This window comes from Salvelinus fontinalis, chromosome 19 (genome assembly GCF_029448725.1).
Source record: "Salvelinus fontinalis isolate EN_2023a chromosome 19, ASM2944872v1, whole genome shotgun sequence".
In the NCBI taxonomy this organism is placed as follows: Eukaryota; Metazoa; Chordata; class Actinopteri; order Salmoniformes; family Salmonidae; genus Salvelinus; species Salvelinus fontinalis.
In genome coordinates this window covers 49998908-50012837 of record NC_074683.1, presented here as the reverse complement: position 1 = coordinate 50012837, position 13930 = coordinate 49998908, and the positions used below count along the sequence as shown (strand labels likewise).

The following is a 13930-nucleotide window of genomic DNA, read 5'->3' as shown; positions in this document are numbered from 1 at the left end:
CTATATGTTTAAGGTTTGTATCACACCTCATGTAGCCTAGTCCACAGTCCTATATGTTTTAATAAGGTTAGTATCACACCTCATGTAGCCTAGCCCATAGTCCTATATGTTTTAATAAGGTTAGTATCACACCTCATGTAGCCCATAGTCCTATATGTTTTAATAAGGTTAGTATCACACCTCATGTAGCCTAGCCCATAGTCCTATATGTTTTAATAAGGTTAGTATCACACCTCATGTACCCTAGCCCACAGTCCTATATGTTTAAGGTTTGTATCACACCTCATGTAGCCTAGCCCATAGGCCTAGATGTTTTAATAAGGTTAGTATCACACCTCATGTAGCCTAGCCCATAGTCCTATATGTTTTAATAAGGTTAGTATCACACCTCATGTAGCCTAGCCCATAGTCCTATATGTTTTGATTAGGTTAGTATCACACCTCATGTAGCCTAGCCCATAGTCCTATATGTTTTAATAAGGTTAGTATCACACCTCATGTAGCCTAGCCCATAGTCCTATATGTTTTAATAAGGTTAGTATCCCACCTCATGTAGCCTAGCCCACAGTCCTATATGTTTAAGGTTTGTATCACACCTCATGTAGCCTAGCCCATAGTCCTATATGTTTTAATAAGGTTAGTATCACACCTCATGTAGCCTAGCCCATAGTCCTATATGTTTTAATAAGGTTAGTATCACACCTCATGTACCCTAGCCCACAGTCCTATATGTTTAAGGTTTGTATCACACCTCATGTAGCCTAGCCCATAGTCCTATATGTTTTAATAAGGTTAGTATCACACCTCATGTAGCCTAGCCCATAGTCCTATATGTTTTAATAAGGTTAGTATCACACCTCATGTAGCCTAGCCCATAGTCCTATATGTTTTGATTAGGTTAGTATCACACCTCATGTAGCCTAGCCCATAGTCCTATATGTTTTAATAAGGTTAGTATCACACCTCATGTAGCCTAGCCCATAGTCCTATATGTTTTAATAAGGTTAGTATCACACCTCATGTACCCTAGCCCACAGTCCTATATGTTTAAGGTTAGTATCACACCTCATGTAGCCTAGCCCACAGTCCTATATGTTTAAGGTTTGTATCACACCTCATGTAGCCTAGCCCATAGTCCTATATGTTTTGATTAGGTTAGTATCACACCTCATGTAGCCTAGCCCATAGTCCTATATGTTTTAATAAGGTTAGTATCACACCTCATGTAGCCTAGCCCATAGTCCTATATGTTTTAATAAGGTTAGTATCACACCTCATGTAGCCTAGCCCATAGTCCTATATGTTTTGATTAGGTTAGTATCACACCTCATGTAGCCTAGCCCATAGTCCTATATGTTTTAATAAGGTTAGTATCACACCTCATGTAGCCTAGCCCATAGTCCTATATGTTTTAATAAGGTTAGTATCACACCTCATGTAGCCTAGCCCATAGTCCTATATGTTTTAATAAGGTTAGTATCACACCTCATGTACCCTAGCCCACAGTCCTATATGTTTAAGGTTTGTATCACACCTCATGTAGCCTAGCCCATAGGCCTAGATGTTTTAATAAGGTTAGTATCACACCTCATGTAGCCTAGCCCATAGTCCTATATGTTTTAATAAGGTTAGTATCACACCTCATGTAGCCTAGCCCATAGTCCTATATGTTTTGATTAGGTTAGTATCACACCTCATGTAGCCTAGCCCATAGTCCTATATGTTTTAATAAGGTTAGTATCACACCTCATGTAGCCTAGCCCATAGTCCTATATGTTTTAATAAGGTTAGTATCCCACCTCATGTAGCCTAGCCCACAGTCCTATATGTTTAAGGTTTGTATCACACCTCATGTAGCCTAGCCCATAGTCCTATATGTTTTAATAAGGTTAGTATCACACCTCATGTAGCCTAGCCCATAGTCCTATATGTTTTAATAAGGTTAGTATCACACCTCATGTACCCTAGCCCACAGTCCTATATGTTTAAGGTTTGTATCACACCTCATGTAGCCTAGCCCATAGTCCTATATGTTTTAATAAGGTTAGTATCACACCTCATGTAGCCTAGCCCATAGTCCTATATGTTTTAATAAGGTTAGTATCACACCTCATGTAGCCTAGCCCATAGTCCTATATGTTTTAATAAGGTTAGTATCACACCTCATGTAGCCTAGCCCATAGTCCTATATGTTTTAATAAGGTTAGTATCACACCTCATGTAGCCTAGCCCATAGTCCTATATGTTTTAATAAGGTTAGTATCACACCTCATGTACCCTAGCCCACAGTCCTATATGTTTAAGGTTTGTATCACACCTCATGTAGCCTAGCCCATAGTCCTATATGTTTTGATTAGGTTAGTATCACACCTCATGTAGCCTAGCCCATAGTCCTATATGTTTTAATAAGGTTAGTATCACACCTCATGTAGCCTAGCCCATAGTCCTATATGTTTTAATAAGGTTAGTATCACACCTCATGTAGCCTAGCCCATAGTCCTATATGTTTTGATTAGGTTAGTATCACACCTCATGTAGCCTAGCCCATAGTCCTATATGTTTTAATAAGGTTAGTATCACACCTCATGTAGCCTAGCCCATAGTCCTATATGTTTTAATAAGGTTAGTATCACACCTCATGTAGCCTAGCCCATAGTCCTATATGTTTTAATAAGGTTAGTATCACACCTCATGTACCCTAGCCCACAGTCCTATATGTTTAAGGTTTGTATCACACCTCATGTAGCCTAGCCCATAGTCCTATATGTTTTGATTAGGTTAGTATCACACCTCATGTAGCCTAGCCCATAGTCCTATATGTTTTAATAAGGTTAGTATCACACCTCATGTAGCCTAGCCCATAGTCCTATATGTTTTAATAAGGTTAGTATCACACCTCATGTACCCTAGCCCATAGTCCTATATGTTTTAATAAGGTTAGTATCACACCTCATGTAGCCTAGCCCATAGGCCTATATGTTTTAATAAGGTTAGTATCACACCTCATGTAGCCTAGCCCATAGTCCTATATGTTTTAATAAGGTTAGTATCACACCTCATGTAGCCCATAGTCCTATATGTTTTAATAAGGTTAGTATCACACCTCATGTAGCCTAGTCCATAGTCCTATATGTTTTAATAAGGTTAGTATCACACCTCATGTAGCCTAGCCAATAGTCCTATATGTTTTAATAAGGTTAGTATCACACCTCATGTAGCCTAGCCCATAGGCCTATATGTTTTAATAAGGTTAGTATCACACCTCATGTAGCCTAGCCCACAGTCCTATATGTTTAAGGTTTGTATCACACCTCATGTAGCCTAGCCCATAGTCCTATATGTTTTAATAAGGTTAGTATCACACCTCATGTAGCCTAGCCCATAGTCCTATATGTTTTAATAAGGTTAGTATCACACCTCATGTAGCCTAGCCCATAGTCCTATATGTTTTAATAAGGTTAGTATCACACCTCATGTAGTCTAGCCCATAGTCCTATATGTTTTAATAAGGTTAGTATCACACCTCATGTAGCCTAGCCCATAGTCCTATATGTTTTAATAAGGTTAGTATCACACCTCATGTAGCCTAGCCCATAGTCCTATATGTTTAAGGTTAGTATCACACCTCATGTAGCCCATAGTCCTATATGTTTTAATAAGGTTAGTATCACACCTCATGTAGCCTAGCCCATAGTCCTATATGTTTTAATAAGGTTAGTATCACACCTCATGTAGCCCATAGTCCTATATGTTTTAATAAGGTTAGTATCACACCTCATGTAGCCTAGCCCATAGTCCTATATGTTTTAATAAGGTTAGTATCACACCTCATGTAGCCTAGCCCATAGGCCTATATGTTTAAGGTTAGTATCACACCTCATGTAGCCTAGCCCATAGTCCTATATGTTTTAATAAGGTTAGTATCACACCTCATGTAGCCTAGCCCATAGTCCTATATGTTTTAATAAGGTTAGTATCACACCTCATGTAGCCTAGCCCATAGGCCTATATGTTTAAGGTTTGTATCACACCTCATGTAGCCTAGCCCACAGTCCTATATGTTTTAATAAGGTTAGTATCACACCTCATGTAGCCTAGCCCATAGTCCTATATGTTTTAATAAGGTTAGTATCACACCTCATGTAGCCTAGCCCATAGTCCTATAGGTTTTAATAAGGTTAGTATCACACCTCATGTAGCCTAGCCCATAGTCCTATATGTTTTGATTAGGTTAGTATCACACCTCATGTAGCCTAGCCCATAGTCCTATATGTTTTGATTAGGTTAGTATCACACCTCATGTACCCTAGCCCACAGTCCTATATGTTTAAGGTTAGTATCACACCTCATGTAGCCTAGCCCATAGTCCTATATGTTTTAATAAGGTTAGTATCACACCTCATGTAGCCTAGCCCATAGTCCTATATGTTTTAATAAGGTTAGTATCACACCTCATGTAGCCTAGCCCATAGTCCTATATGTTTTAATAAGGTTAGTATCACACCTCATGTAGCCTAGCCCACAGTCCTATATGTTTTGATTAGGTTAGTATCACACCTCATGTAGCCTAGCCCATAGGCCTATATGTTTTAATAAGGTTAGTATCACACCTCATGTAGCCTAGCCCATAGTCCTATATGTTTTGATTAGGTTAGTATCACACCTCATGTAGCCTAGCCCATAGTCCTATATGTTTTGATTAGGTTAGTATCACACCTCATGTAGCCCATAGTCCTATATGTTTTAATAAGGTTAGTATCACACCTCATGTAGCCTAGCCCATAGTCATATATGTTTTGATTAGGTTAGTATCACACCTCATGTAGCCCATAGTCCTATATGTTTTAATAAGGTCAGTATCACACCTCATGTAGCCTAGCCCATAGTCCTATATGTTTTAATAAGGTTAGTATCACACCTCATGTAGCCTAGCCCATAGTCCTATATGTTTTAATAAGGTTAGTATCACACCTCATGTAGCCTAGCCCATAGTCCTATATGTTTAAGGTTTGTATCACACCTCATGTAGCCCATAGTCCTATATGTTTTAATAAGGTTAGTATCACACCTCATGTAGCCCATAGTCCTATATGTTTTAATAAGGTCAGTATCACACCTCATGTAGCCTAGCCCATAGTCCTATATGTTTTAATAAGGTTAGTATCACAACTAAAGTGGCCAAATAACTTCTTCAAATGAAGCCCACGAATCTGCTTTACAAGGGGGTGTAGAGCCTAACTGGCAGACATAAGCAGAGAGTTTCAACTTTGGGGAAGATCATTTTCACCATAAAAATGCACCTTTATAATAATGGCATTACATGCATAATTGCATTTGCGGTCACTTTTAATAATGGAACATTTGCGCTTATACCCTACTACCATGTGCGCGTTACTGCGCTTATAATGTGTAGGCCGTCATTGTAAAAATAAGAATTTGTTCTTAACTGACTTGCATAGTTAAATAAAGGTAAAAAAAAAAGAAGAGTTTATCAACATTTTAAGCTAAACGTTCTGATATTTGGGGGGGATGCTAGTGGGGGATGCTAGTGGGGGATGCCAGTGGGGGATGCTAGTAGGGGATGCTAGTAGGGGATGCTAGTGGGGGGATGCTAGTGGGGGATGCCAGTGGGGGATGCTAGTGGGGGATGCTAGTGGGGGATGCTAGTGGGGGATGCTAGTGGGGGGATGCTAGTGGGGGGATGCTAGTGGGGGGATGCTAGTGGGGGATGCTAGTGGGGGATGCTAGTGTTTTTTATTAATTTGGGATCTATCGTATCCCACAACTGTCCCAGACTGTTTCGAATATTTATTTCTCGCACGGAATAGAACAGGTCGACTTTTGTACTATGGGGGGGATAGTAGATTGACATCGGCTAGTGCTTTCGCTGTTCGCTAGGCCTAGTCATCTTGTTGGCTAATGGTGAAAAGTAAATGTGGACAGTTCTTCAAATATCTTCAATATGCAACTCGGAATTGGATCAGGACCGTGCGCAGTTGAGTCCCTGATGTGTCTGTCTTCACTTGTAGCCTGTGAGAAACACCCGCGTGACGGAGAGCCATGTGAGTGAGATGTGATTTGGGGGGTGGGGGGGGCTCAGTACTTTTTTTTTTAGAGTATCAGGGCCACACAAAGGGGATGCCGCTGTGAATTTCTAGGCATTAGCAAGTGCTTGTCAAATTGTGAATGAGTGACTGATGCAAAGAACTAAGCAGAGCTCATGTCTTTCAAGCAGCTTTTTTTCAAATTATCATTAGGGTCTCATCATGCAGCCTTACAATGTATTAAAAATCTAACAATATAGCCCAACGTTTGTAGAACAACTAAAGTTTCATTAATAACTCTAAATTAAGCAAATAGGAGGACCTGTTTCTTTGTTAACCTCTCAACACAGAATAGTTACAGTGGGGCAAAAAAAGTATTTAGTCAGCCACCAATTGTGCAAGTTCTCCCACTTAAAAAGATGAGAGAGGCCTGTAATTTTCATCATAGGTACACTTCAACTATGACAGACAAAATGAGAAAAAAAAATCCAGAAAATCACCTTGTAGGATTTTTAATGAATTTATTTGCAAATTAAGGTGGAAAATAAGTATTTGCACAATTGGTGGCTGACTAAATCCTTTTTTGCCCCACTGTATACACTACAGTTCAAAGGTTTGGGGTCACTTAGACATGTCCTTGTTTTCCATGAAAACAGACATGAAATGAGTTGCAAAATGAATAGGAAATAGAGTCAAGACTTTGACAAGGTTATAAATAATATTTTTTTATTTAGATAATAATTGTGTCCTTCAAACTTTGCTTTCATCAAAGAATCCTCCATTTGCAGCAATTACGGCCTTGCAGACCCTTTGGCATTCTAGTTGTCAATTTGTTTAGGTAATATGAAGAGATTTCACCCCATGCTTCCTGAAGCACCTCCCACAAGTTGGATTGGCTTGATGGGCACTTCTTACTGACCATACGGTCAAGCTGCTCCCACAACAGCTCAATAGGGTTGAGATCCGGTGACTGTGCTGGCCACTCCATTATAGACAGAATACCAGCTGACTGCTTCTTCCCTAAATAGTTCTTGCATAGTTTGGAGCTGTGCTTTGGGTCATTGTCCTGTTGTAAGAGGAAATTGGCTCCAATTAAGCGCCGTTCACAGGGTATCGCATGGCGTTGCAAAATGGAGTGATAGCCTTCCTTCAAGATCCCTTTTACTCTGTACAAATCTCCCACTTTACCACCACCAAAGCATCCCCAGACCATCACATTGCCTCCACCATGCTTGACAGATCGCGTCAAGCACTCCTCCCGCATATTTTCATTTTTTATGCGTCTCACGTATGTTCTTCTTTGTGATCCGAACACCTCAAACTTAGATTCGTCTGTCCATTAAACTTTTTCCCAATCTTCCTCTGTCCAGTGTCTGTGTTCTTTTGCCCATCTTTTATTTTGATTGGCCAGTCTGAGATGGCGTTTTCTTTGCAACTCTGCCTAGAAGGCCAGCATCCCGGAGTCGCCTCTTCACTGTTAACGTTGAGACGTCAATCTCTCCATATCTCAGTCTGTTGTCCCCACTTGCTTCAAGATGTCCACCATCTTGAAGCAAGATGTTTCCTGTACCCAAGAAAATGAAGTTAACAGAATTAAATGAATGACTATCGCCCCGTAGCTTCACTTCTGTCAATATAATGGTCATAATGTTGATGCTACCGTCTTATGACCAAGGATTATTATTTATTTTTTTTCTTTTGGATATCAGAACAGCGATTACTCACCTCGAACTGTGCAAAGATTGTGTCTTTAATGAGTCTGTTGCAAAGGATCAATCAATCAATCAAAGATTGTGTCTGAGTTTGAGTTTGAGTTTATTTTTACAGGGACAGTGCACATTAATCAACGTTTCAGTAAAAGTGCCGGTTTTAGCCAGCCGGCTAATTTTCAACCTCAGTCCCTAGGCAGGTTATTAAAAACAATTACAATATAGACAATAGCAACATAGAACAAGACGTAGCATACAGACAGAGCAACATAGAACAAAAAGCAGCGAGACAAAATTCATAAAAGCAACAAAGTGTTTCCACACCTCACAAGTTACAGACAACAGACATGGAAAGCGGCAGTCTTTTAATGAGTCTGTTGCAAAGGATATAATGCTGCCCCAAATCCCTGTCATTCATGAATAATATAAGGAAATACACAGGACGCAGATCAGGGTGCCTTGTGAGGATTTGTCCGCGAGTGGGTAACCCGCCTCTACCATCTGTTCTATTGGCCAACGTGCAAATCACTGGAGACGAGATGGTCGCCTCGCTTCGAGTTTTTAGGAAACTATGCAGTATTCTGTATTTTTTTGGTGTATTATTTCTTACACCGTTACCCCAGGAAAATCCTAAGTCTTATTACATACAGCCCGGAAGGAACTATTGGATATTAGAGCAACGTCAAATTATCAACATTACGATCAGGAATACGACTTTCCCGAAGAGGATCCTCTGTTCGAACCACCACCCGAGACAATGGATTTAATCCCTGAAGCCGACCCAAAACAAGGTTCCGTAGACGTGCACATCCCGGGTACTCGCCAATGTCCAGTCTCTTGACCCCTAACCCCTGACCTCTGTTCTGTAGTTACAGTGTGGTGGTGGAGGGAGAGAGAGGTTGGTACTCGCCAATATCCAGTCTCTTGACAACAAGGTAGATGAAATTTGAGAAAGGGTTGCCTTCCAGAGAGACATCAGAAATTGTAACGTTCTGTTTCGCGGAAAAATGGCTCTCCGGGATATGTTGTCGGAATTGGTTTAGCCACCGGGCTTAATGCAGATTAATTACTTAAAAATCATACAATGTGATTTTCTGGATTTTTGTTTTAGATTCCGTCTCTCACAGTTGAAGTGTACCTATGATAAAAAATTACAGACCTCTACATGCTTTGTAAGTAGGAAAACCTGCAAAATCGGCAGTGTATCAAATACTTGTTCTCCCCACTGTATTTATATATACATATTCTCATTCACCCCTATAGATTTGTGTGTATTAGGTAGTTGTTGTGGAATTGTTAGATTCCTTGTTAGATATTACTGCACTGTCAGAACTAGAAGCACAAGCAATCCACTACTCTCTCATTAACATCTGCTAACCATGTGTATGTGACCAAATACCATTTGATTTTATTTGATTTTGAATAAACTGGATGGTCTCTGTTTGAGGCTATTCTACCAACATGACATTAAAAACTTTAATATCTGGCTGAACTACGACACGGTTGGCTGGGTTTTCTGTGCATCGGCTACGTCTGGCAAGACGAGAGGTGGAGGTGTGTGTATATTTGTCAATAACAGCTGGTACGCAATGTCTAATATTAAGGTAGTCTCAAGGTATTGCTCGCCTGAGGTAGAGTACCTCATGATAAGCTGTAGACCACACTATCTACCAAGAGAGTTCTCATCTATATTATTCGTAGCCGTCTATTTACCACCACAGACCGATACAGGCACTAAGACTGCACTCAACCAGCTGTATAAGGCCATAAGGAAACAATAAAATGCTCCTAGTGGCCGGGGACTTTAACGCAGGCAAACTTAAATCCGTTTTACCTCATTTCTATCAGCATGTTATATGTGCAACCTGAGGGAGAAAAAATATAGACCACCTCACAGCATGCTTGGACCAACTGACAAGTATCTTCACTGACATTTTCAACCTCTCCCAGACCGAGTCTTTAATACCTACATGTTTCAAGCAGACCACCATAATCCCTGAAAGTAAAGGTAACCTGCCTAAATGATGGTAAGGGCAAGCAACAGCACATCTGCCACATTGATACTCAACACGGGGGCCCCTCAGGGGTGTGTGCTTAATCCCATCCTGTACTCCCTTTTCACCCATGACTGCGTGGCCAAGCACGACTCCAACACCATCATTAAGTCTGCTGACGACACAACAGTGGTAGGCCTGATCACCGACAATGATGAGACAGCCTATAGGGAGGAGGTCAGAAACCTGGCAGTGTGGTACCAGGACAACAACCTCTCCCTCAACGAGAGCAAGACAAAGGAGAACCTGAAGACTAAGGAGATGATTGTGGACTACAGGAAAAGGAGAGCCGAGCACGCCCCCATTCTCATCGACGGGGCTGTAGTGGAGCAGGTCGAGAGCTTCAAGTTTCTTGGTGTCCACATCACCAACAAATGATCATGGTCCAAATACACCAAGAAGAGTTGTGAAGAGGGCACGACAATGCTTTTTCCCCCTCAGGAGACTGAACATATTTGGCATGGGTCCTCAGATCTTCAAAAGGTTCTACAGCTGCACCATCAAGAGCATCCCGACTGGTGGCATCACCACCTGGTATGGCATTTGCTCGGCATCCGACCATAAGGCACTAGAGAGGGTTTTGCGTACAGCCCAGTACATCACTGGGGCCAAGTGTCCTGCCATCCAGGACCTCTATACCAGGCGGTGTCAGAGGAAGGCCTAAAAAAAAATGTCAAATACTCCAGCCACCCAAGTCATGGACTGTTCTGTCTGCTACCACACGGTAATCAGTACCGGAGCGCCAAGTCTAGGTCCAAAAAGCTCCTTAACAGCTTCTACCCCCAAGCCATAAGACTGATGAACAATTAATCAAATGGCCACCCGGACTAATTGCAACAACCACCTGTTTATTGTGTTATTTACATTTTTTACTTTATTTTATTTAGTAAACTCCTATTTTCTTAAAACTGCATTGTTGGTTAAGGGGCTTGTAAGTAAGCATTTCACTGTAAGGTCTACACCTGTTGTATTTGGCGCATGTGATTAATAAAGTTTGATTTGATTTGACTGCACACTGCCAGCGGGACAAGAGGAATCATTTTGTAAGAATGTTTTTCATCGACCACAGCACAGCCTTCAACAACATCGTGCAAATCCCATGCTCATCACTAAGCTTCCTGACTGGTCGACCCCAGGTGGTGAATGTATGTAACACCACCTCCTCAACATGGGGGCCCCACAGGGGTGCGTGCTTAGCCCCCTCCTGTACTCCTTGTTCACCCATGACTGTGTGGCCACGCACGTCTCCAACTCAATCATTAAGTTTGCTGACGACAGTGGTAGAGTGTGTGGTGGAAACCTAGAGAGGAACCAGGCTCTGAGGGGTGGCCAGTCCTCTTCTGGCTGATCTATGTGTTGTAGAGAGGGTGGTGGATTGATCTGTGTTGTAGAGAGGGTGATGGATTGATCTGTGTTGTAGAGAGGGTGGTGGATTGATCTGTGTTGTAGAGAGGGTGGTGGATTGATCTGTGTACTCCCTGTATCTCCTCTAGAGTCTGTGTGCACGGTGTTGGGCCAGAAATCCATCCTGCTGTTCCAGTCCCTGGCTAGTAACTACAGCAGGCTGTGTCACCTGACAGGACAACACTCCGTCTCCCTTACAGCCTTCCTCCGTACTGCCCGGGACGTCAAGGGACTGGTCATCCTGAAACACGCTAACACCTTCCTGGACATGTATAAAGAGCAAGTACACAACTGAGATCTCTGTTTTAGTGGTTTCCTCCGCCTAAGTCTTCCCTTCTCCTCCACCTGAGTCTTCCCTTCTCCTCCGCCTGAGTCTTCCCTTCTCCTCCGCCTGAGTCTTCCCTTCTCCTCCGCCTGAGTCTTCCCTTCTCCTCCGCCTGAGTCTTCCCTTCTCCTCCGCCTGAGTCTTCCCTTCTCCTCCGCCTGAGTCTTCCCTTCTCCTCCGCCTGAGTCTTCCCTTCTCCTCCGCCTGAGTCTTCCCTTCTCCTCCGCCTGAGTCTTCCCTTCTCCTCCGCCTGAGTCTTCCCTTCTCCTCCGCCTGAGTGTCCCCTTCTCCTCCGCCTGAGTGTCCCCTTCTCCTCCGCCTGAGTGTCCCCTTCTCCTCCGCCTGAGTGTCCCCTTCTCCTCCGCCTGAGTGTCCCCTTCTCCTCCGCCTGAGTGTCCCCTTCTCCTCCGCCTGAGTGTCCCCTTCTCCTCCGCCTGAGTGTCCCCTTCTCCTCCGCCTGAGTGTCCCCTTCTCCTCCGCCTGAGTGTCCCCTTCTCCTCCGCCTGAGTGTCCCCTTCTCCTCCGCCTGAGTGTCCCCTTCTCCTCCGCCTGAGTGTCCCCTTCTCCTCCGCCTGAGTGTCCCCTCCTCCTCCGCCTGAGTGTCCCCTCCTCCTCCGCCTGAGTGTCCCCTCCTCCTCCGCCTGAGTGTCCCCTCCTCCTCCGCCTGAGTGTCCCCTCCTCCTCCGCCTGAGTGTCCCCTCCTCCTCCGCCTGAGTGTCCCCTCCTCCTCCGCCTGAGTGTCCCCTTCTCCTCCGCCTGAGTGTCCCCTTCTCCTCCGCCTGAGTGTCCCCTTCTCCTCCGCCTGAGTGTCCCCTTCTCCTCCGCCTGAGTGTCCCCTTCTCCTCCGCCTGAGTGTCCCCTTCTCCTCCGCCTGAGTGTCCCCTTCTCCTCCGCCTGAGTGTCCCCTTCCCCTCCGCCTGAGTGTCCCCTTCCCCTCCGCCTGAGTGTCCCCTTCCCCTCCGCCTGAGTGTCCCCTTCCCCTCCGCCTGAGTGTCCCCTCCGCCTGAGTGTCCCCTCCGCCTGAGTGTCCCCTCCGCCTGAGTGTCCCCTCCGCCTGAGTGTCCCCTCCGCCTGAGTGTCCCCTCCGCCTGAGTGTCCCCTCCGCCTGAGTGTCCCCTCCGCCTGAGTGTCCCCTCCGCCTGAGTGTCCCCTCCGCCTGAGTGTCCCCTCCGCCTGAGTGTCCCCTCCGCCTGAGTGTCCCCTCCGCCTGAGTGTCCCCTCCGCCTGAGTGTCCCCTCCGCCTGAGTGTCCCCTCCGCCTGAGTGTCCCCTCCGCCTGAGTGTCCCCTCCGCCTGAGTGTCCCCTCCGCCTGAGTGTCCCCTCCGCCTGAGTGTCCCCTCCGCCTGAGTGTCCCCTCCGCCTGAGTGTCCCCTCCGCCTGAGTGTCCCCTCCGCCTGAGTGTCCCCTTCCCCTCCGCCTGAGTGTCCCCTTCTCATGTTCGTTTGTTCGTTCGTTCATTCATTCATTCATTCATTCTCACCATCTATTTTTTCGATCTCTCTCTCTCTCTCCCTGCAGGTACTGTGGCTCAGTGGGTAATTTCCTGGTTATGGGGGGATTCCAAGCCCTCATAAAGCCCTCTGTGTGAGTCCTTCTGTTTTACCTTTTCCCAGTTACACTATCTTTTGTGTAAACTCTTACTTTGTACTGTACATCACCCCAGTTACACTAACCATATTGACTTCCTCATCACTAACCATATTGACTTCCTCATCACGAACCATATTGACTTTCTCATCACGAACCATATTGACTTCCTCATCGCTAACCATATTGACTTCCTCATCGCTAACCATATTGACTTCCTCATCGCTAACCATATTGACTTCCTCATCGCTAACCATATTGACTTCCTCATCGCTAACCATATTGACTTCCTCATCGCTAACCATATTGACTTCCTCATCGCTAACCATATTGACTTCCTCATCGCTAACCATATTGACCTCCTCATCGCTAACCATATTGACCTCCTCATCACGAACCATATTGACCTCCTCATCACGAACCATATTGACTTCCTCATCGCTAACCATATTGACTTCCTCATCACGAACCATATTGACCTCCTCATCACTAACCATATTGACTTCCTCATCACTAACCATATTGACTTCCTCATCACTAACCATATCGACTTCCTCCTAACTGTGTATTGATCATGTAGAAACCCTCTACTTCTCTTAAAGAATGCATTGCTTTTGCAATGTGCAGCAGTGGTGAGAGGAATTTGTTTTGGTGTTTTGTTTTGGTGTTGGTGCAAGAGTGTAACGACAAGACAACGTGGTAATATGACTCAGTAGACAGTAGGGGACGGCTAGGCAACCAATGTATTTCTCCCAACGATTCCCATCTGGAGGCATCCAATACAGGACTTAGTTATGTGGGAAAGAA

The 13930-nt window shown here is 44.2% G+C and overlaps 1 protein-coding gene across 3 annotated transcripts in view; it reads left to right on the top strand.

Annotated features, from left to right (window-relative positions):
- Window positions 1–13930, top strand: part of als2a (alsin Rho guanine nucleotide exchange factor ALS2 a) — a 127877-nt gene that overhangs the window by 44606 nt on the left and 69341 nt on the right. For all 3 annotated transcript variants that reach the window (XM_055871888.1, XM_055871887.1, XM_055871889.1), the window contains exons 12-13: window positions 11301–11490; window positions 13055–13120. In XM_055871888.1, coding sequence (XP_055727863.1) covers window positions 11301–11490; window positions 13055–13120 — 256 coding nt within the window. The remainder of the gene's footprint in view (window positions 1–11300; window positions 11491–13054; window positions 13121–13930) is intronic.